Source organism: Aphelocoma coerulescens, chromosome 4 (assembly GCF_041296385.1).
Source record: "Aphelocoma coerulescens isolate FSJ_1873_10779 chromosome 4, UR_Acoe_1.0, whole genome shotgun sequence".
NCBI lineage: Eukaryota > Metazoa > Chordata > Aves > Passeriformes > Corvidae > Aphelocoma > Aphelocoma coerulescens.
Window position 1 is genome coordinate 27,107,468 of NC_091017.1, and position 23,536 is coordinate 27,131,003.

The 23,536-nt window shown below is 40.6% G+C and overlaps 1 protein-coding gene and 1 long non-coding RNA gene across 7 annotated transcripts in view; one reads left to right on the top strand and one right to left on the bottom strand.

Moving 5' to 3' along the window:
• The window catches only part of LOC138109580 (mucin-22-like), a 53,894-nt gene extending 43,922 nt beyond the window's left edge, over positions 1 to 9,972 (bottom strand). For all 5 annotated transcript variants that reach the window (XM_069013242.1, XM_069013241.1, XM_069013245.1 and 2 more), the window contains exon 1: positions 9,822 to 9,972. In XM_069013242.1, coding sequence (XP_068869343.1) covers positions 9,822 to 9,882 — 61 coding nt within the window. In that variant the 5' untranslated portion in view covers positions 9,883 to 9,972. The remainder of the gene's footprint in view (positions 1 to 9,821) is intronic.
• Positions 9,973 to 10,123: 151 nt separating this feature from the next.
• On the top strand, positions 10,124 to 13,496 carry LOC138109583 (uncharacterized). 2 transcript variants are annotated; one of them, XR_011150623.1, is made up of 3 exons: positions 10,124 to 10,186; positions 11,124 to 11,236; positions 12,946 to 13,496. It is a non-coding gene; the product is annotated as an uncharacterized lncRNA (long non-coding RNA). The 2 variants fall into 2 exon arrangements; XR_011150624.1 differs by lacking the exon at positions 10,124 to 10,186 and adding an exon at positions 10,456 to 10,517.
• The last annotated feature ends 10,040 nt before the right edge of the window (positions 13,497 to 23,536 follow it).

Sequence of the window (23,536 nt, forward strand, 5' to 3'; positions counted from 1 at the left end):
TTTAAAGTCTACTTTCTACTTCTTCACTGTAGCTGCTGGTCCTGGTTTGCAGGCTGGTGTCACACGACAGAGACAGCCTGCTGCAAAAGAGTGGGAAAAACTTATAGGCATGAGCATAGGGGAAGACACAAATGCAGGAAGAAGCAGCTCCTAGGCCACAGACACATAACACTCTTCCTTTAAAAGGCAAAAGCACCTGGAAACAGGTGAAAGAGATGGATATTAGGGAAGGGAGAGCATAAATGCAAAGCCCGGTAGCTAGGAAAGGAGACAGGGACAGGGCTCCTCCTGCATGGCATGGGAATAGGCAGCAGCAATTGGGGTAATGTGGGATTTGGTTTCTGGAGAGGAAACATAAACTGGGTGGGTTGGAGGCAGCCAGCAGCAAGAGCTGAGGGGAGGAAGGAAAGGGAGGTAGCTGCCACAATTTTTCCAGCAGGGACCAGGGAGAAGGCAGGAAATGCAGCTTCAGTGCCAGCACAGCCCCAGAGCTCCTCCTGCTCACTCAGGCGTGTGGGGCTAGCATGACCCAACACTAAGCACTAGCAGAGAGCTCCTGGGAATTACCAATTCCCAGACAAAAAGCTCCCACAAAGCCTGCTCACAGCACCCAGCAAACAGCTCATGCATAGGGACCTGCTGCACAGAGAAATATTGACAAAGCAGCTGCCAAGGACCAGCCTCTGCCAATGTAGGCTGCTGAGGGCTCCCCTCCTCAAAACATTAATGAGAAGCTTTGGATGAGTGCCCCCGTGTTACTGAGTATTTGAAACAACCCAAGCACAGCATGATTTGCCTCTCTGCCATGTGTGGACATAGAAATCCGGGCACTTAACTAGCCAGTTTTAAGGGGGGGGGGGGGGGGGGGTTTGCCTTAGAAGAAGTGCAAACTCCCTATCAAAGGCTTTAATCACAAGCTTTCTCAGTGTGCCTTCTGCTCACGTGAAGCTTGGTGGATATCTCTATTACTGTGGATGAGTACATTGTTCGCACTGCATAAAACAATAAATGTGCTCAGCATGCTCATCAGCACTCCAGCCTGCCTTGAATGAAGGCTCAAAGCTCTGCAATTTTCTTTATTTAAACCTGTTAAAACTATTTAATAGGTTTTAATTAAACCCTTTAAAGCCATTTAAACCACCAGATTGCCACCCTTTGATTGTGATATATTTGTTTGTCCATGTGTAACATAAAAGGTATGAGTTTCTAAGGACTACATTATAGTACAAAAAATGAACTGCCACCTCCCTCACCCTTGTGTTAGTCAAGCTAAATAAATTTGAAAAATGTCCTTAGTGGGTGCAATTTTACATAGAAAGCTCTATACATACTGTGCATTGCTGAGTAGAACAAGAAAAAGAAATAAAGGAGAGCCCCTTCCCTTGCAACAGGAAGGAATAAGAGTGTTGGTGTAAGTCACCCCCACCAGAAGGCAGAGAGAAAACTGCAGTGCTTACAGCTTTTTCTTCACTGTGCTATTTGCAAGCCTATTTTTGTTTCCCATGAAAGAGTGTGTTTGGGTAGGGCAGATCTAAAACAGCCAGAGCTGAGCCCGGGTCTGTCGGTAGCTCCCCTTTGCAATGTGTTGCAGAAGTTAGGAAAGTCGTATAGTTCTGTGCTGTGTTTGTGATCCCAGTGCATCTCCAGCAGCATGACTAATTGTAAAATTCAGGAAAGCAGTGTCTGCTATGATGTATTTATTTTTAGAACATCCGGGATCAGCCTAGACACCCATTTTAGCCACACCCGCCCATGTCACTCTGTTCCTGACAAAGCTCTGAAAGCCTCTGGAACACCAAAAAGCAGTTCCTGTCAGAAAACTCCGTGGAAACACTATAAATCGCTTCTATAATTAATGTAATTCCACGCTCAATGGCCCATTGAGACTCTCTTCATCTTTTCCACTCCGCCTAGAACAAAGGTTAAATGGTACAGAATATCCCAAAGGGAAGGCCCCAAAGAGGCTTTGCAAGCCCTGAGCGGAGTACAGTCTCGCTGGAGTTACTTTACATGCAAGGATGAAGGGTATACTTTGAAAATATCTCATTTCTCTAACTGCCACATATAGCAGATGAAGATCTCCTTTTCTTTATCTTGCCAAGCTGATTGAACACTCTTGTTATTCTGAATTTCTACCAATCTGATACAACTGCTAAGATCAGATGCAAAACTGAGACTCTCTTCTTACAAGCTTTTTGCCACAAAGTATTCCTTTTTAAAAAAACAAAGTTGTTACTACAAAGAGCACTTGCAACAGTGTCAGCACTGAGGACTTATCCTACCAAAGAGCAGCGGGAACTGCTGCATTAGCCACGCCAGCTCCCACTCTGAGAAACAGCTTCCTAGCGGTACAGAGCTGCCCACACTCAGAGCGCTCAGGCCTGTCAAAATCCCAGCTCCCAGTCAGTGCTCTGGGAAGTCATGGTGAGCTGGGAGCTGATCATATCATGCAGGTGAACAGCTACAGATATCCCTTGTACTTTTATTGGCCATTAGTGTGATTGTATTCCCCACGACAATTACAACTATTACAATTGTCAATAAGCTGTTCCATTCCTACCAAACCCCTTCTGTTCTTCTTCAAGCTTTTCTCCTATGAATGATCAATCCCCACTTTACATTCTGCATCTGGAAACAGCATTTTCTGCCAGCTCTTAGAAATGCAAGGTGAAAGCAATTAGGGAAGAAGCAGACAGTGCACTACAAGGAAGTGTCTCCAAGCCAGTAAGATAAATTGTGCTTAGTTCACCTAAATTCAAGAGCATTAAGACATGCCAGCCTCATGGCTCCATTAGCACAGGGAATGGCTTGCAAATGTAATGGAATCCTCCAGAGCCATTTGAATTAGGATAAAATGTGCAGAGAACCAAAAAACCTGGAAGGGTTTTTCTGCCTCTTACATGTGTGCTGTGTCCTTCCCTTGCTGTCATTAGCACATCTCAGGGATTAGGTTATTTGGCATAGATCTCCAGTAAGTCCTTTTTGTTGTTGCATGTTGGAAACAAGTGAGTTGTTGCAAGCCCAACAGTTTCTTAAATACATTTGCTGTCTTCTGAATCACAGCAAATATATTAATACACTACTCTTGTAAGAAAAGACCTTCCTAAATAGAGCCTAAATTTGCTCTGCTGGAAGAGTCTTTCTGGGCAGCCAGCCTTTGGTGTAGCTACAATTTCCAAGGATTATGTGATGAGAGTCAAAACAGAATAATACTCCATAGGATGTTCAAAAAGCTCCACAATTCAAAGAATTCAGTAGTTTTCAGAAAGAGATTTTAACAGTCCTGTGCAAGAATGAGTAACTACAATGGAACTGCACACTGGTCCCAAACACTTCCTTCAATACACCACGGATTTCTGACTTTATGAAGATCTTTACAAGTCAAGGGCAAATGAGGTTTGACAACTTGGCAGAAGTTTCAGAGTGTCTATAATTCCTGGGTCAAGAAAACCCTCAATTTTTTGTTTTTGTGGACTTCAAATGGCCATGGAAGAATTAGCCATGTATCATGTCAAAAGCTGTCCCTCTCTACCGGACATGAGACCAGGAATTTGGGTGGAAAGGATTTGAATTTCACATTTCTTTGCAGAGTAATTGTCACCTATTTTTGCCATTTTGTCTGAAAATATTTGGTGATACTTTTGCTTCTCTAACCTTTGAATGAGTTTGCAAACACTTATATTTACATCATCTATATTGTTGTGATACATAACCCGTGCTGAGATGAGGAGGAGTAATTTATCTGTCTAGGAAAGACGATTTCAGGCTGTCCTCACACTGGGATAGATAGCACCCATAGAATAACATTTAACAAGTTATCAACACTGTATTTCAAATAAAACCTTAGACTCAATGTTGGCATGAGAACAATGGGTATGAGAAAAAGTAGGAAAAGTAGTAAAAACTTAAGGAATATATGGGGTTCTGATCACTTCAAGTAATTAATACGCAATGCATACACATCTCAACCAATAAGTATTTTACAGAGGAAAATAACTCAAATTGGCCAGGAAGGTTAGTAAATCTCCTGGCACTGTTTTCCTCAGACCAACTAAAATCCAAAGCTTTTGCCATTCTTATCAGCTGTTGCCTCAATAGTCAAATTTCTCAAACCCAAAGCCAACATTAATCTCCTGTTAAAGATTATGAAAGAAGAAATCTGCAAGAAGCATAAACATCTCATTAATACCATCATGTTAATTGATTTAACCCTAAAGTTACACTGACACTCCTCAAAGCAAGTACCACACTGAGAAAACACACCATTAAGACAAACTGAATGTGCTTTTTAGAATGATTACTTATCTTATAGAAATCTTCAGACAGCAAGGCTGGTGTAATGCTCCTATCCCAGCAAAACACACAGTTTTGTTAGAGCGATAAGACAAGCAGAATGGTTACAGCAGATAAATGTGATGCAAAACTATGTGCCACTTGCTCTGTGGTTTCAGAAACCTGAGATGCATTGCTATCTACAACATGCAGCTAACACCCAGGAGCATGTTACTGCCACTGAACAAAAAAAAAGGGATTCAAAATTGTTGTGAAACTATTCTGCTTATCTACTGATAAACCGGATAGAATTTGCACTTGTACGAAAGGAAAGCATTCACTTTCCACATAAAAGCAGTCAGAAAATCCTTGCCCTGTTTCTAGTTTGAAACATAATGTTTTTGGACCATCAGCTAGTCAGTCTGGCCTGAAAGGGGTTGTTGTCTACTCCGACTGCTGAGGAAAAAAAAGTCTTTTAAAATTAATTTGGACCCTTCCAGGCCAGCCTCTAGTACATATGTGGGTGGCAGTAGAGAGCTTCCCACCCCTTTCTACAACACCCCAGCATATCACACTTGCTGAATTTTATTCCAAGTCATCATATCAGCAAGTGATCATCAGCTCAGTCTTCTTGCATGGGGAGGGAGGGCCAGAAGGCAGAGTGTGGAGATAACATCATACTAATTAGTGTCAAACCCCTCTTCCTATTGCAGGCAGGTCTGGCGGATACCACATGCCAGTGTTAGGGCATCCAAGGGTCCATTTTCACAAGAGAAGTGCCAAGGTATGGCTACTTGATATCTCAGCTGCTGGAACCGTGACAGTGACTTGCACGGCCGGATATGGTGCAACTCAGGGGTTTGACCCTTCTGTTTAAAAGGGAAACCTATTTTAATGGAGAAACACGTTTTTTAGAGCGCTAGTTGAAACCAAAAGTAGATGCTTGTCTTCTAGAGGAGCCACGTCTTTGATTCTTGACTTGTATTTGGAAATAACACCTGCTACCCACAAATCCAACTTTATCTCTCTACTTATAGAGCTGCAAAATAAACCCATTAAAGAGTCTTCCTTGAGCTGTTGCAGCAAAAATTACAAATAACAACAGCCTCTCCCCCACTTCATAAGGCCCATAAATAAAAATCACAGTTTTCCAAGAGATGTTACTGTCTTTACATGTGAACTTATTCTGGCTATTGAATAGTACCAGTTATAAGTACTCCCTTCCCAAGGTTAAGAGTTCCTTAAATATTATTTTTAATTTGTACTTTTGCAGTACAAATTACAGTACAAAAAAATAAATTCAAGTACTTTTGCAGGTTTTCCACGCAGGACTCAGATGTATAAACAATCTGAGTCCAAATTTAAAGTACTTTCCTATTCAGGAAAAAAACCCCACAAAACCAAACCAAACCAAACCTCAGCAGATCTTTTTTCCTAATTTATAAACTAGTAAACATTAGTAAGAACTCTAGGTTTGAATACAGATAAAAAGAGTCAGCTAAAGAAAAAAGAAAACATTCTGGTAAATTTTCAGAAGAGACAACCATTTTTGAGGCATGTTATACGGCATTATGTGTTCCCAGGTTTGGAGCTGAATGCTGTAGGCAACTCGCCCTTCATATTCAGTTTCCATTTATTTTGGCTGTAAATCATAACCAAGCAGGTATCAAGCCATCTGCTTCTACCCTCAATAAATGCAGTAAACTTGCTTTCAGGTTTGGGGCTACAACATGCAGTTTTCTTCTGTCCGGTAATAAATACACCTTTAAAATCCATTAGGCAAAAACTGGCCCAATATGCAAAAGATCTAATGAATTAAAGGAATGTGGCAGCAGGGAAAAAAAAAAACAAACACCCAACCAAAAAATCTGTACAGGAATAAAAATTCAATACTCAATTAAAGGGTATGATAAACTCCAGCACTATAATTTGATTTTTGACAAAACTAGTCTTGGCAAACTGCTAGGAACAGTAAAAGAACCAAATACAATTTTTTTCACAACAGGCAAATTCACAAGACTTTCCAAGTTTTGGCTCAAGCAAGTTAAAGGTGTAAGAAAGTCTTATCTAAAGCCTATTCACATTTCTCAAATTTTCAGAAATGAGACAATGATCCAACTGTGACAGTCTGTGCATTGCTGGTTGTCCAGAGAACAAACATTAATAATAACCCCGAGTGAGGGGAGACCATTCTTAGAAGCTTTCACTGCTCAAAACAGTTTAGTTAGAATTTAAATTTAAAAATTAATTTTTAAAATACTTGAAGGCTTATGAGCTGAGAGCACAGCAGATGGAAAAGAAAAAGACTATCCATCTCCTCTAGTTTACGTCAACAAGAGCAGAGTTCAGACAGCTGCAAATGTGTGTAATCACTACAGGAGCCCTGGCTCAGTGGAACTTTTCTCAAGCTATCAGCCTGGGAGTCAGGATTAATCAGCTGGGCTGTAGGCTTGGGATGCTACACTGCGTCCCCTTAATGAGGAAGGGGGTTGGGAAACACATATTTTAGGGCTGATCCACAGTGAAATGGAACAGGTCCAAATTACTTCAGGGGCATTTGGACCAAACTCTGAATGCCAAGATTTGCTCCTACCTTTCAAAAAAGAAAAACAGCCTTGTTTTTTTGTAGTGCCATCAATTTTGACAGAGCACTCGGATAAAGCTACTTCTAGCTGTCACCAGGGGTCAGCAATCGGGCGTTAATAACCCACCCCCTGGACGTGTCCAACGCAAGGTGATACATTCCAGCTCCTCCGCTCGGGTGCACAGCCTGAACACGTCCAGACCGATGCTGGGAGGAGCACAACCCACTCTCCTCTGCCATCATTGCTGCAGGAAGCCAGCCTGGGTGCCTGAGTGAGAAGGATGCAGCGCTGTGCTACCAGCACTTCGTGGAGGGCGTCTGCTGTGCTGTGCAGCCACAGCCACGCTGCAGTACAAGACCAAGGCGCAGGAAGATGCAACATCTAAGCACTTACATTATAAGCACATGCCAAGGCTTCTCCTCTCATCTTTTAGAAGAACAAACTTCACCTTTACACATTTTAAAAGTAATGACATCCTAAGGCAGATTCAAGAGCATTTGTATTTGATCACTATAATTTGACGTATCTTTTGCCACATTCCAGTGCTGTCTGTTTAAAGCTGGAAATTCTATGAACCCACCCAGAAAGCATTTTTATTCAAGCTACATTTTGGAACAGGTAAGAATAGAGGGCAATATGCCAGGAGGACTGAACACCTTGAGATGAGCATGAAGGAACTCCTGTTTTAAGCATGTGATTTAACTCCCAGAAGGTTGAGAAAAGTCAAGATAGGAGGAATGAGTTGTCAGGAGGCTATCAGCCTCCACATCTGTACATAACTGAGCCCCCAGTAATGTGCTGACAGAGGGCAGACTCCTCCAAAACAACAGGGGCTTTTGAGGATGAAAGATCCCAAGACAAATGAGAAAATTTTATAGAAAGACATACAGCTGAGCATACAGCTAAAGAAAAAGCATGAAATTTGGAAGCCCCACAGGAGACCAGGTATGTTCTTTACTAACCACAGTGGAAATTTCCTAGTCCACTTCTGTATGATATACAAAAGATACACAGACCAGCACCTTGTGTGTAGCACATGAAAAATTTGCAAGCCCACACATTTGTCTTTGTGAGCTTTGAAGGCAAACTACTCCAAAACCTGGGGGAGGGAGTATTAAAACACTGTGGTGTGATTTGACCTTCTCTAAATATTACTGATCATAATTTTAAAATACTAAAAACAACTGCAGAAAGGTCTTGTTGCTGTCTCCAATGCTCAAAAAAGGGAGACTGAGCACAAGGGAGACTGGTGTGAGTCTCCTGACCATCACTTCCCAGCTTCAGATTACAAGACCCTGCTGTTACAGCCCAGATGTCCAGAGCACTTTAGAGATTACAAAAAGTGGAAATCCAAATACTTTGGTCCAGCTTTGCACAACAGACAATAAAATCACTTCTGTCTTAACAGGTTGATGCATGGGGTAACCTGAAGGAAGCTTGTAACTTTGCTTTCACAAGGTAGATAAAGACATAGTCCAAATTTCCCCATAAATTTTCTTAATTTTCTAATGTGAATTGACCAACAGAATTTCACTACCACATCTACCTTGCAATTAAGTGTTAAAAAATACTTTTGCAGAACCAAAATTGTTCAGAACAAATGTATCATATATAAAATCTGCTTATTCACTGTCATTGGTTCTGCCACGTTCATATCATGCAGAGGAGGCAAAATCCTTTTTTAAGAAAGGATTGTACAAAATTAGCAGGATTCCTCCCACCTTTGCATGTTGCTTTGTGGTAAGCTTTATGGACTGTTGTGTTAAATATGCTCTTTTTGATGCATCTCCACTTTGCTTTTCAGAAATTGTGAAATTAAAGCTTCGACAATGACAGGAAGGCTATTTTTACTAGGAGTAACAGACAGAGAATAAATAGTACTTCAACACAGATTTTTGGGGCTTGTACTTACTTAACATAATTTTAAAAGCAGTTCTTTCTGTGGCACAAGCTTATTTTTAGTCTCCTGTATTGATCTGTTTTCCTAAGAGCAGTGAGCCCAAGCAATAGCATAAGATATACCACAAAAGACTAGATTTCAACACATAACCTGAGCAAAAGTTGATTAACTTTGTTTAGATCAGTATAATCTAGTATTATCAATTTTTAAAGGTTTGATTAAGAGATCCTTTTCAGGAAATCTATAGGCATTTGTGGAAGTTTTGGCCCAGAAGGCTGCGAAATGAAAGCACAGACAAAAGGCAGATTTTACTTTAAATGTATCTTTTGACAAAGGTGATGATAGACTCTGGCCATTGTTGCAGTTTCTCTCACCCTTTCAGGTTTTACTTGTTAATTCTATTTTAAAAGCATGATCTTTCAAGCTGAAGAATAATGCGAACATCAGTTCAGTGACCACCTGAACACCAAAAGTTTGATTAAATGTGTGCATTTAAGAATTGTACCTAAAAGATATTGCACCCAGTAACTCATATGACCCCTAGGCTTGCACCCCTCATTATCTGAGGCTTGATAAATATTGCAATCCCCTGTATCTTTGCAGGCAAAACTAAGATTATTTGTGAGAGAAAGTCTTGGCCAAACTTACTGCTGGCATAGTGCCAGGGAAATCTATCAGGGTGGATCTGATTTGCAAGAGCAAAAATTGCAAAATCTTTCAGATTCAACTCCCCCCTTAAAGCCATCTTTAGAAAAAATGCTTTAATGTATAGAAGAAAAACAGAACTGAAAACTTTTGTAAATACACCTCTGCTTTTAACTCCTCTCAGATTTAGGAGCTTCATGACACTTAGAAAGAAAGCTGTCACAAAAATACAATGGCAGGAAAGTTTTTCACAGAACACATATAACTCAACTGCCAGTTAGTACCTTCTCCTCCAACACACAGTCTTTCAATCACTGCAGCAGAAATGAAAAAAAGCACCCAGTGACTGACAGCTAAGCTTTGTTCACAAGCCACTCGAGAGATGTGACAAGTCTATCCAAAAAAGCCAAAGAACTTACCTCCTACAGTGCAAACACAGAGTACAGCAAGGAAAAAGGAGGCAATCCCCAGGAGTTTCATGCTTGGTGGTAGCAGTGGTAGTGCTGTCAGCTCTCCCTTATGCAGCTGGGCAGGGAGTGCTCTCTCACTCTGAGGCAGGCCTTAATTACTCCATGGAAAAAGGTGTGTGGTGACTGTGCCTGGTCACTGCCCATTCCTGCTTATTTTGGGGACTTTGATAAAGAACAGGAGGAAACACAACATACTCCCTCTGGGAGTTCAGTACAGAGGAGATTTATTGTTTCAGCCCTTACAGGAACTCCTTTTCTTTGGCAGTGAATCATGTTTTTGTTAATACATTATTTTGTTCTTCTTCAGTCATGAGGTCAGGAAGGTTTTTGAACAGAGGCAAATCTTTCCTTAGGATATTCTATACATCACCAGCTTTCATACTGTAGATTGGGATACTTTTAAAGCAGAAATTTGTGAGCAGCAAGGGAGCCCAGGTAGAGGGGCATAACACAGCCAGGAACAGAGGAGCAAAACAAGCAACAAGAGCCCTCATCTAGCTCTTTTTTGGGCTGTGTAAAGTGGCCTTTGTGAAAATTACAGCTGTCTCATATTAAAGGTAGAGAGTCTCCCTGAGAGAGCTGCCAGCCTGCAACCAACAGGATACAAGGGGCACCAGAATAGGGAGAGGAAGTAGCTCCAACAAGGTGCCCCAGCAGGGAGAGGCTCTGGGCTGAACAGAGTTAGAGTAGGGGTGGGGGTTTTTCCTTTACATGAAAATGGGTCCTCTTTTTTTTTTTTAAATTTGAAAAGTTGCAACTAGCCTTGACTGTATCTGCTCCCTTAGTAATAGAAAGTTTGGGGTTTTTTTATTCTTCTGTTTAGGTACCTGTTGTGCCATGGGATAGGAATGCAGTCCCCGTAGCAAGCCTCTTACCTGGGCAGTCTAATCAGCCAGCACAGATTCTCTCCCTTCTCAAGACCCACTGTGAAACTTTGGTATCTCTCCTTCTCACAGCAATTTCTCCAACTTCTGTGAAAGAAACCTAAGCAGAGCTCTAGAGTTAAAGGCTATCAAAACATGATCTTGTAATAGTCCCGTGGTCTGCACCTTAACAATTCAAGGCAGCCGATGGCAATTAATCACAAAACTTCAACCACAATGAGAATGAAGTGCAGAATGTTTGCTCTTCTCTCTCTTTGCCAACTCTCAGGAAAAACTGTGGGAAAATTGACCTCATAAACAGCCTAACTCATTAAATAGTCAAGTCTACTTATTTCAGTAATTAAGATTTTTTTTTTCTTCATGACAGGTTCTAGCTATAAGGAGCAATTTTGGAATGTCTTCCCATGCAGGAACTCCCAGTGCTTCCAGCCACAGTGCTTCCAGCCACAGTGATGTTTTATTCATGGCATGAGGAAAATGGTAACAGCTTGGCTTTATGTGTGGTATCATAGAACTGTTTAGGTTGGAAAAGATCTTTAAGGTCATTGAGTCCACCTGCTAACCCGACACTGCCAAGTTCACCACTAAACCCTGTCCTGAAGTGCCACATCTACACATCTTTTAGATACCTCCAGGGATGATGAATCAACTGCTTCCCTGGGCAGCCTGTTTCAATGCTTGACAACCTTTTCTGTGAAGAAATCTTTCTTATATCCAGCCTGAACCTCCCCTAATGCAACTTGAGGCCATTTTCTCCTGTCCTATTGCTTGTTAATTGGGAGAAGACTGACACAACTTCTGTTTTAAAAAATGACATTGCTATATGTTAACACTGCAATAGATCCTGTTTATTGCAGGTGATAGAGACTGGTGCTCAACAGAAATCTGATGGTAGACAATGAATTTCTGGCACTTCGTTTGGACAAACTTGGGTATTTGCACCCATGAGAGATGCAAATGTTAAGTTCTCCTTAGCTGGACTGTGTTTTCAGCATTATTGAGAAGGATCCCACAGTAACACAAAATTGACTCAGAAAGTGGTGGGCCACACAATGACACTTTTGCCAAGTTCATCAGAGCATATGGCAGGGAGTTAGCGCCAGTGCTCTGTTTCTATGATTGTTTTCTGCTGACGTAGGACCAAAAGTTAGAATGGGCTAGGAAAGCAGTAACCACTGCAGCAGAAAGCCTTCAATAAAGATGACAAATCTGAACACAGAGAGTGAATTCATCCCAGGTTAGTACTGATTCTGATGTGATAAGAGGGACTCTAACCTTTTATTGCCACCACCTGAAATGTTAATGCTGAAGAAGGATACAGAAAAGAATATTATTTTATTGACTAAAATGAAATCTCTGCAAAATCTAAGAGGCATGAAGGTATGAGGACAGAATCCCTTCCTTGGGTTTTGAGACCCAGAGAAACTATCTGAATACCTAAATGAGTAATGGTTTACTGTTCATCTGAATAGCAGCACCAAGGAGTGCTCAGTGTACTGTTGCTGCAGCTGGAGATGATGACTGTGATGGTTCCCTGCAACTCACTGAGGGCAGAAGGGGCACAAAGTGTTGTAGCCCTGCAGTAGCCACCCATATTGTAGGTATAGGTGTGGAAAAGCATCCTCAGACTCACACAAGGTGTTGGGAGGGAAAGAAAGAGAAAGAGCCAAGTGTCTTTGCCTTACACTATGTCATGCAACTCAGGTTCTGTGTTGGAGAGTCCTGATGCAACTTTTTGCTCCCTGAAGCATCAAGAGAACAATGTCCCTCTCAGATAATCATGTCAACTTCAAAGGCAGCTGACTTCTGCTAGATCAAACTTGGGCAGAGAAGCAGCATGCACATAAGAAATAATAGGAACAGAAGAGGGACAGTTCAAGTAACTCACTAAAACAAAAATTCTGGCTAAGGCTGAGTTGTAGCTTCTGGCTTGGATTATCTGAGCTGCAGAAGAGATCCTCACAACTCTTGTCAATGGAAATAGTTATTTTTCTTTAAAAAGAAATCATTTAAGGTTTCAAAAGCTTCTAAAGATCTTTGTAGCAAAAGATTATTCTTCTATGTTCACTGAAAAGATTTCTTTCCCTTCCTACCAGCAAATAAGTTTTCAATTATTGAATAAATGTTTTTCTTTCTTTCCTCAAACCAAGAAACTTAGCTTCAGTGCCAACGTGTGCTTTGTTTTACAGAGAAATTTGGTCATCGGTACTCCTGCCAACTGTGGTGTTCCTGCCAGTGTTGGGATATCTGGAGTTTCACTTCAAGCCCCAGAACAAGTGACTGCGTGACAGTCTCAGTTTCCACATCCTTTCAAGTAAGATTTTAGCCCTCCTCATTGCAGAAGAAAACTTGAAACATGACCAAAGAGCACTCTAGAGAATTAAAGGACTCTCTGTTTTAAAATACCATTATTTTGTAGTCCAATAAGGGTTGGGGTAGAATGAGTTATATATTCATTTTTGCCAGTGTGGTATTTCATTATTAAGGGGAAACCATTTACAGCCACAGTGGATTTGCAGCTACAGCTTTATTGGTCTCAGGCTGTATTTATATATCCTTTCTTAGTTCACATTGCTTGGAGCATAACATTGCCTTTTTATGCACAGTTTTCCTATGAGGTTCAAATAATCCCCTTCAGATTTAGAGAATGTAAAAATGTTACATATTGTTCAATATCCTTGAAGCACCACTGCATAAAACAGGTAATAATGTGGACAGCAAAGTGCTACCTTGCTGTGGGCTGCTGACAATTTCCAGTGTGGGTGTGAAGAGTCAATTTGCCAAAGTCTTTACAAAAGCAAAAATAAAAAGGTACAAAAAATACAGAGTCTTTGGTGTTTTATTAAAGTGAAGAAACAAACACACTGACTTAATTTTTCAGCCATTCCCATTAATGCTTGCTATCCTTTCCATTGATGGTTATTTTAAGTCTTATAGCAAAATGATTAAAAAAGAGCAAGCTAACCTCAAACTCTGTTGTTTTGCTCTATCTGCATTTTAGCAAATACACCTAAAGCAATACTGCACCAGAAATTACCTATGACTTACCTGTATATTTCATTATACTTACTTCCATAAACAGGGTAAATTTGTGTTGAAAAATGCAGTTGTAACAGCGTGGGAATATTTTGTTTAGTTATGCTTTCTGTCCTTTTAAAAATTCTTTTTAAAAGTACTTGAGTTTTAGCCTATTACATATATTAAAATTTTTATATGAAGTACAACTTCAAAGAACTTGAGTTTAGCAGTAGAAAACCAAGATATTTTGATGGCTATGTATAGAAGTTTCTCTGAAAATTCATGCTGTGGGACATAATAAAATGTAGATATTTTGTTCTGAAATTTTTAATGGAAACATTGGAATATCTCATGGACTAGAAATGTCAGTATCCAAATTCTTCTGCACAAAATAATATCAAAAATATGAAAGACCAGGCTCACAAATGTATTTAAGTGCTTAGAAACCCAAGATAGCCACCTTTTCTTTGTAGGATGGAACTGTTTAAATCTCATTGATTTGATTTAGAGCCAGCTGCTAATGTGAAAAATTCCACTAAATCTCTAAGTCCCTTTATGTAGGCAACTAAAGACCAAAACACACTTAGTCTGTGGGGTTTTTTTACAAAGGATTTTTTCAAGGCCAATGGAATTACTGCATCTCTGACTATCAGAGGATTGTTTATTTGCACTACCAACAGACTCTGTAACGATATCCATTACCACAGAGCATGTTTTTCCTACTCTTTCCTACTACATGTCTTTCCCACCCTTACACACCTGGAACCCTACTGATATACTACAGGGACTCAAAACATGTTTGAAGGATCTGGCTCAATGTTTGTCCACTTGCAAGAGGTATAAATCAGGCCCATATTTGCAGAAATGTAGTTGCCACTCTATGAGAGTGGCAGATTCCAAAGGGTTTTTGCATGTTTGAGGTGTTCACAAGATACACATCACTCTTATAAAGGTGCAGCAACCTCACACTCCCAAGCTACCTGTCCCTCTCTCTCCCTGTACGCTCCCATTGCTGCTGCAAGCAAACCACGAGATAGAGGGAGGGCTCTGCACTCACATGTTTCATGTTCCTGTTCCAAAAGCTGTATTTCCATCCCAAGCCACACTTCATTTCACCAGCTCATGAGTCTTGGGTATCAACAAAAACAGTCTCATTTTTGTGCTCAGGCCTTATATTCCAATCTAGTAGAAGACATATTTTAATGGAAGGGCACTGATTTACCCTATACCTTATGGATTGGTTCACTGGCTTCAGGAGTTACTTATATCTGGATTATGTACTTTTAAAGCTGTTTCTGTTGACTAGTCACCATGCAGTTTTCTCTTGACTTTGTGACCTCCTCACCTGTAGTTGCAATGAGCAGCTTAACAGCCAAGGTCCTTCCATCCTAGGCACCATCCTAGATCCATTCTTTCACTATTGGTGAGCTACTTATGGGTAGATATTTTGATTTTATTAGTCAGAGAGAAGCTTAAGCAGAATACAGTGGCCAAGAGAAGAAAGTTATGAAGGGAAAAAGTTGTATTTCATGCTTAGATAGGGGCAGAAGAGCTGGAAGAGAGAGACCATAAACAGTTGTTTTAGGGATATAAAAACCAGTGGGTTTGCAAACTTAGAGCAAGGAACTTCATGTCATATAAAGACTCACACGGAATGTGTTTATAGGATCTGCATCCTGTCCTGAGCTAATGAAATGGGAAACAGTGAGTCAGTCTCAGTTTCTCGTGTTATTCAAAGCGCATGGAATGATTATATGGTTGGATGTCTCAGAAGAAACAAAACAGAAATATGTGTTTGAACCATGCCTTGATTTTCCAAAAGGCTGGATAAACCCAACTGCTATCTATCCAGAGATATACCTCATCTTTATTGTGGTAAACTGCAATGAGCTCGCTCTTCTTGGGCCTGTTAAAAATTAGGCAGCAGTATGACACTGCAGTGGACCCCAGAACTGAAAAGCAAGATGTGTTTTCTGTTCCAATTGTACCTGTCATTTTTACTGTTCAAGATGTTGTTGGACATTAAGCTGCTGAGCTGAGTTTCTGTGGTTTCTCTTTTCCATTTGGTTTCCTCTGCACAAGCAATGGAAAAATGTATCAGATTTCTCATCAGTCTTATGAGGGGATACTCTGTGCATTGTTTGTCTAAGCGATAGTTTTTAACAGTTTAGGCCACTAGCATCAGAAATATCCTAGAACATTATAAAATATCTGATTATAAAGAGCCTATTGTACTTAAATACAAGTATTATATCCTTCCTAGCAGCCGATGCTATGACTGTGCTAGTATCCCAGCATGTCTAATAAACCTAAATTTTCATCCACTCATTAAAGGAGTCACTGGCAAAAATGTGTCCAGATTTCTCATTGCTCAGTTTTGTTTCTGTTTATAAATGTTGTGAAATTTGGGGGTCTTGGGCTACTTCTTGGAAGACCCTGGGAGCTTCTGAGCCGCAGGTCATGGGGCTGGAAAAAGGAGAGTTACAGGAGATTTGGCAGCTGCACAGAATTTAATGTTGGGCAGATAGAGAGTATGCAGGAACAGCCAGGCCAGCATGCTCATTTCCTGCATCTCTTATTCCATCAAAAAAGTGAGCTAAAGAGATGTTTCATAATGAACAGCTTCTTCTGGAACTCATAGCAAGAAGCCAGAATTCACATATAATGAATCTGAGCCTAAGTTATGCTCCAAGACAATATCTATCAGACATTTTTTTTGAACAGAGCCTCTCTCAAACTTAAGACAGCTCTTCTCTGCTTGGCATTTTTCCTTGTGCTTTTTTTTTTTTTTTTGGTTTGTTTGCAGCTACCTACAATCTGCTGCAATCCAACTTCCAGTACTGATAGTCTTGAACTCTTTGTGGCTTAACCTCCTTATCCAGAACAGCTATTACTGCTGCTCCTCTGTGTCTGGCTTCCCAAGCCTTCATTCCTTTGGTGTATTTCAGACTTCCTGTTGTCGCTATCAGAACGAGTCCTGCTGGCAAGCACTTTTTGACACATGCAAAATACAATGCATGTCTGGTCTGATAAGGAAACAACATTGCCAAGAAAAGTAGGTAAAATCCCTGTGCCAAAATATACCCCCAGCATTCCAGCTTCCTAGAAGACTGCATATCTGCCCCTTCACAGATATCAAATACTTTCCTGTTCTCTGCATTTCTACTTTCCAATTTATGCAGCAATCCAGATGGGAATAAATGCTTTCCACAGCATGTAATAGGTAGGAAGTAAGTAGCCAACTGAAAATAAAAGCACCCTGAGCACCCGCTAGAAGCAGGTATTTTAGATCATCCACAAATAGCTGGAAAACACACAAAAAATATTTCACACATCCATGCCTTTGGCAATCTCTTATATTGCTGGACAGTTTGTCATCAGGAACGCACTGACTGACGTTCATCTCTGCTTACACTCATCTAAACTTTTGTTCCAGACAGCTAGGATAAGACCACAACCTTTTTAAGGGAAAAAACCCCCACACCAAACAACAGAAAAAAATGAACTACCAGCATTCTGTGCTTCCACATACTGCACTTCAGGCTGTTCAGTAGCAATGAAAACTGCCTGTAGTAACAAAAAGCTGTTAATCAACCACTACATATTATGCCAATCACCTTTTAAAATTAACTTTATGGTATACACTGTCAGATATTTGGAGTTATAAAACTATGCTCAGGGACTTAACACCATGGGTCTTTGCAGCAAAAACACCTTACCTAAATTTAACATTACAAAGTGCTGATTTATAGTCAAGACCTATACAAATAAGTTTGGGGCACCATGAGAAGATGGCTAGGCAAAGAACAGTTTTAAAAAATTGCTTCTCTCCTACATCTCTCCATGAAGAACAGGACCACATATGACCTATGTGTTATGCTCCAACAAGTTAATATAATTTATTTTCCTTTACAGCCGGATTAGATTAGAGATTGTTAATTCTCATGGCCCATCTGAAAAGCGAAACCCCAGTGAATGCTGGTAAATCAGGAGGAGTCACACTCAAAAGTCCAGCACTTCAGAAACTTCAGCTAAGACTTAGCTTTCATTTTTGTTCAGTGCTGGCAGTAGCAGGAGGACAACAATTGCTTCTACAGACCAATCATTTTTGTTCCTTGAGGGATGGGCAAAGAAAGGAGGAACAATGTCAAGGCTGGGACAGTGCTATTCACACAACCATCATTTCAGGCTGAGTACCCTCATCATGTTAATGAAGGAAGTAAGCACTCAATAAAGCAAAGCATATTGTTTTCATCTGACTTTCTACTGTCTGAATAGTTTGGCTGAAGACAGGGAGAATTGCCATCACTGGGAGCATGTAAAAACAGGTTAAGTGTCTATCTGAGATAATGCACCATGGTTTGAAGCAGAAATCTGACTCGTATTTCTGTAGAACCCTCACTATTCTGACGGTCGGGAGGTAGAAGTTCAGTCAGAATTTCATCAGATAAATGATAAATGTGTAAGTTATCAATTTATTAATCCACTACTTATCTAACTTCTGTCATCACTCACAGATATGGAGAGCCATTTTCAGCCTGCATGTGCAGACCTCACCTGGGGATCCTGGGGGTTAGTCCATCACAAGTAACAAGATGAAGTGCAAAGTCTACCTTTGGCTGTCCTAGGTGTCAATTCCTCAACATGGCCTGTCAAACCCATGTGTTAGCAAAAGACGGGTCTCTTGACAGCCCAGACCTGTGACGTGACACGCTGTATCGTCACATTTACTGAAGTGGATATAATGACTGCACAAAACTCCTCCTTTGCAGGAGTATTACTGTACTGACAGAAAGTTCAGTTTTGTAGAGTAGCTCCATCTGCATTAGGAGAACTGTAAAGTATTGGCACTTGTTCAGAACTCCTTGAGGAAACCTAAGATTTTTATTTCATTTATTTGGTATAACCATTTTCTGTCATCCTCACTGAATGACGGAACTTTATGAGAAGAGACTGTTTCAACCTGGCTTATAGCTGCTGGAAATCACTGTGTAACCTGATGCTTGGATCAGCTTACAACTAGAACTGGATCTGCTCAGTACTTGAAAGAAAAAAAAGCATTGGAAAGTACCTTTGTTATAGAAGTAATATCTAGGCATTAGAGCTGCTCCAGCAGAACACCAGTGAGCAAGGGGCAAGAGGAGCAACACCTCCCTGCAGCCACAGCCAACCCCCACTCTGTGGTCTCCCTACTTTGATTGAGTACATCTTTACAGCAATCATACCTTCCTTTTGTTTGTTTGGTTTTCTTTTTGGAGGGGGAAGGGGAAAAGAGAGCTCCTGCACTTCAGTCTCTTGGTAGCAATCCGTGTTAGAAGTACTTTCATTTCCCTGGGATCCTGTTGTTTGGCTGGGAGGCCCTGCGGTGAGTCACTGAGCCACCCACCGCAAAACAACAGGAAGAGTCACAAAATCCTTCAAGAATAACAATGTCTGGGAGGTGTCTTCATTCAGGCTGGATTGCTGGTTGCTGACAACTCTTGCAACTGCATTAGAAATATGCTTCTTTCAGGCCATATTTTTATTTTATTCCCTCTTCTAAAATGGATTTTTTTCGCAAATCTTTCAAACAGTAGAGCTGATGGAATACTATTTATCAAGCTTAAAGTTTAGTGCGTTTTTCTGCATTTTGTTAAAAGATCTGTGTGATAAAGAATTGTTAAAATATTTTATCATCTTCACAGCTTGTGATATATATGTTTTCAGTGCATGTTTTGGGGAGCAAATAGCAACATTTGCTGAGGATTTTAACTGAAAATAATGTTTCCAGGTGTCCAGCCAGAGCAGATCTGTGCTCAAGCCAGGCCAGATCTACTCTCCAGATAAAGTTACTGGGAAGATTAGTCAGATCTTTCCAGAGCAGTCAAACTGCGCTCCCAGTGAAGTCAATGAAAAAAAAATCCAGAACCAACCTTTGACCAATTTCAGTGAGCAGCAATAGGTCTGATTACTTTGGAAAATTCTGCTCATACCTATTCACTACTTACTTTAATGGCAGGTTAAAAAAATCTGGTTTTTGAGTGTGTAATCATTATTCCTACTAAATTCAGCTGGACATCTTAATATTGAAAGCTATACATTCGAGTGTTCATAGAAACAGGCCCTGGGGAGAAGGAACAGTGGCATGTGAACAGCAGTCCTGTATTTCTATTTTCTGCAAATCTCCTGAATCCTACTCCAGTTTCTTATTGCTTTCCCATACATATTGCTGTGTTGGCCTCACTCACGGTGGGGACTACATGGAATAGGGATAATCTTTATTTCCATTGGGCATTAGCCCAGTTTATGTGACAGAACGGAACCTGCAAGTTAGAAACAATACCAACAACAACAGGAATTTTCTATCAGATCAGATCTAGGGCTGAGTTAGTTGTGAACTCGATGAACCATTAACCTGTAACCTTCACTAGGCATGAAAATAAGCAAGCATATGCAATTCTAAGTACCAGGGCATGGAACAACAAGCACACATCATATTCACTTTGAAAGGTGAGGCAGATGTGATCTATAAATCAATGAAGCACCTGATATTGCCTTTCTGCAACTCAGCTGGCTCCTTATACAAGAATCAACTGCCTCTTATAACCACATGTGACCTTGCTAACATGACCTGCAGATACCTGAGTGTCCAGCTGTTGCCAAATATACCCTTTTGCATACAGACTTGTCATGGTAATAAACAGAGAAGGCACTCTAAGGTGGCCAGTTGTCCCTGGTTTCTACGCCCCCGTAACAACATGGATCTAAAAGCTTGGCTGAACATGTCTTTTTTCTTGCTTTGACTTCTGTGAGACTTCTAACATTTTGTTTCCCAGTTTTCAACAGTTTTGACATGCTTTCTGTTTCCCTGTAATCTTGTACCTCTATACATTCTCCTCCCCTTTGTACCTGCATTGAAAATAAGCAATATTTTAGCTTGTTTATCCAACAGGCAATACAGTTCACACTCAGCTGGAGTGGGTTCTGGCCATATGACTGCCTGGCAGACTGACACAACTAAGGCCTTGCTAGCCAAATTATCCTCTTGGAGATCACAAAAAAATGATAAATAATTGGCCAGGAGAGGAAAAATGAAGATAGTGCTCACACTTCTCTTGCTGGCTGATATTCCTCCTCAAGTTACTATGGAGAATTATTTCAGATGTGCAAAAGCCGGGGCTACTTTACTGCTAACATCCTCCTTCAGTTTAATGCAGTTTTCACTTTTTGCCAAATGCATTTCCTTGATCTGTAAAGCAGGGAGAACTGCTGGCACACTTCAGTCAATAGGTCTGAACTCCTGTGGTGTTCAGTGATGGGCTTTGGGATGGGTTTGGGCAAATGTATTGAAAACACTACCTATTAACACAAGACATTAAGAGGAGTTTCTTGTATTTGGAAAAAAACTTCACAGAAATAAAAATACATCATTCAGGAATGAGTTAAAACTCAACATCAGCATGCTCCAAAAGTGGGTATCTAAGGTTTGACTCCTAAATCCTTCTTAGCCACCAGGATTAGTAGCTTGATCTTTGCTACTGGTAATTGCCCAGCAGATTCTGGGAAAGTAGCTCATTTAGGCACCTAAATGTCAGGTTTAGGAACCTAATTTTGGCTTCTAAAATAAGAGCAGCATGATTTTCAGTTACTGTTAGAATTTTACTTTAGGTCAGACACAAAATCAGAAGGGCTCTAATTTTCTACTTCCACTTTAGATACAACCCCCAATGTCACCATTGCCATAATATTCTGTAGGTGGAAGAGAGGAATGATGGCAGGGCCCATGGAGGAACACTGAGCACCTGAACAACTCTGTTGCCACAGCCTTGCTTCCTTTCCGCCTTCTGGCTTCTTGTGAAGTGGTGTCAGGTCTTGCTGCATTTTCCCCAGTTGCTTCCTTCCTTTACTCTCTTTATCTGTGCAAAAGGCACTCATGGCTTATCTGTCTGCCAGGCCTCCAGCAGGGCTACACAGGCTCTCACGTCGCTTTCAGCCCATGCAGTGGCACCATTCCCACCTTCTGCAAGACAAGGGACCCCTGAGGTCCCAGGGACTTACTACACTCCAGCAGCTGAAATGACCTGCCTTTTTCTGCTGAAGAGGTGAATCTGCCTCTGCTATGCAACTGGTGACAGAATGTTCTGCAAGGAATTGGAAGATAGAAACAAAAATATGCTAATTTGATTGGCTACTTTTAAAGAGGTTCTGTTTTCCCAGTCAAGACCCTCCAGAACAGAAAAGCATAACTCCAGAGCATGCTTGAAATCAAAACCAAGGCTAAATCTTAAGCAGAAGCCAAAGCCAAAGCAGAAGCACAAATCAAAACCACATGTTGCTCTATTCCTAGAAAGTCCTCTTCTCAAATAAAAATATAATTACGCTCTTATTTTCTCAAGTCTTGCCTATACACAAAAGCTGTAACCATTTTACTAACCCCTTTTAGAAACTGATTTTTATTTTAATTAGTACAGCCCTTTTATATTCTTTTGGTTATCCTCAGAACACCTTGCACTGATTTGTCTTAATTTATTCCTTACACACCAGGGCAGCTTTTGTCTCTGACGTCCTCAGAGTGCACATACTATATGTTCTCTGTCTGGAATTTTTTTAGTGAATACATTTGAATAATTTTACAAGGAGTAAAAATCCTTCTGAATTCCTTAATTTAATTTAGTGTAAGATGAATTAATGAAAGTCATCCTCTGCAGGACTGCAATGCAGACTGTAGGATTATAGTGTTGACTGGTCATATACAAGTAGGGAATTAATCCAAAGAGGCACTAAAAATAGCATGAGGAAGAAGCTTTCTTAGAACTGTAAGCCACCCTAATCAGAGAGTAGAGCAAAGTGGCAAACGTTTTTACTGATAGGACTGAGAAAACAAAGATCAGAAAGGCAAGTCATGTGAATTTAGAGTTTAAATCTTTATATATTCCCTCGATAAAAGGAGAAAACATTTTCACAGGAGATCATTTCACAGGATCTCCAACTTTGTAGAATGGCTTTGGGTTTATCTTCTAAAACTGCTTATTCTCTGAAATCCACTGCAGAAAGCAGGGTGAAAAACAAAATGACGATGGATAGGACAAAGTGGGATGGCTTTAAACTGAAAGAGAGTAGGTATAGATTTTATATTAGGAAAAAACTCTTTACTATGAGGATGGTGAGTCACTGGACCAGGTTGCCCAAAAAAATTGTCAATGCCCCATCCCCAGAATGAATTCAAGGTCAGGTTGGATGGAGTTTTGAGCAACCTGGTCTAGCGGAAGGTGTCTCTGCCCACGGGGGTGGGGTGCTGGAGCTGGATGATCTCTGAGACCACTTCAACCCAAACCATTCTATGACTCTCTGGCAGTGGAAGATAGCATTAAGTGAACAATTACAGTGCAGTGTTGAAGCTGTACTTTCAAGAGCTCACCCAGGCACAGTTGCTTCGAGGATTTTAGTGTACACTTGTGCTCAAGTACAACGTTAAGAAACTTCACAGACCAATCTTCAAGGGCTTCCCCTTGGAGCATTGCCATGCATGCAAGACTCAGATCATGAGTTCAGGAATGGCCAAATCCTAGCTTTATTTTCACCATCCTTGCTGGTAAAATAAAGTTAGTAAACTGATAAGAACTATTTGGTGGTAGATATCTGCAGTAACCAAAAGCAGAATTTGATTTGGTCTTTCCTAATGTGTCTGATTTGGTTGTGATTGAAGAGTGGTTCAATACTGCAGCAAAGGAAGCTGTAAGAGCAAGCCTTATTACAATTATGAAAACACCCCACCTATGATTT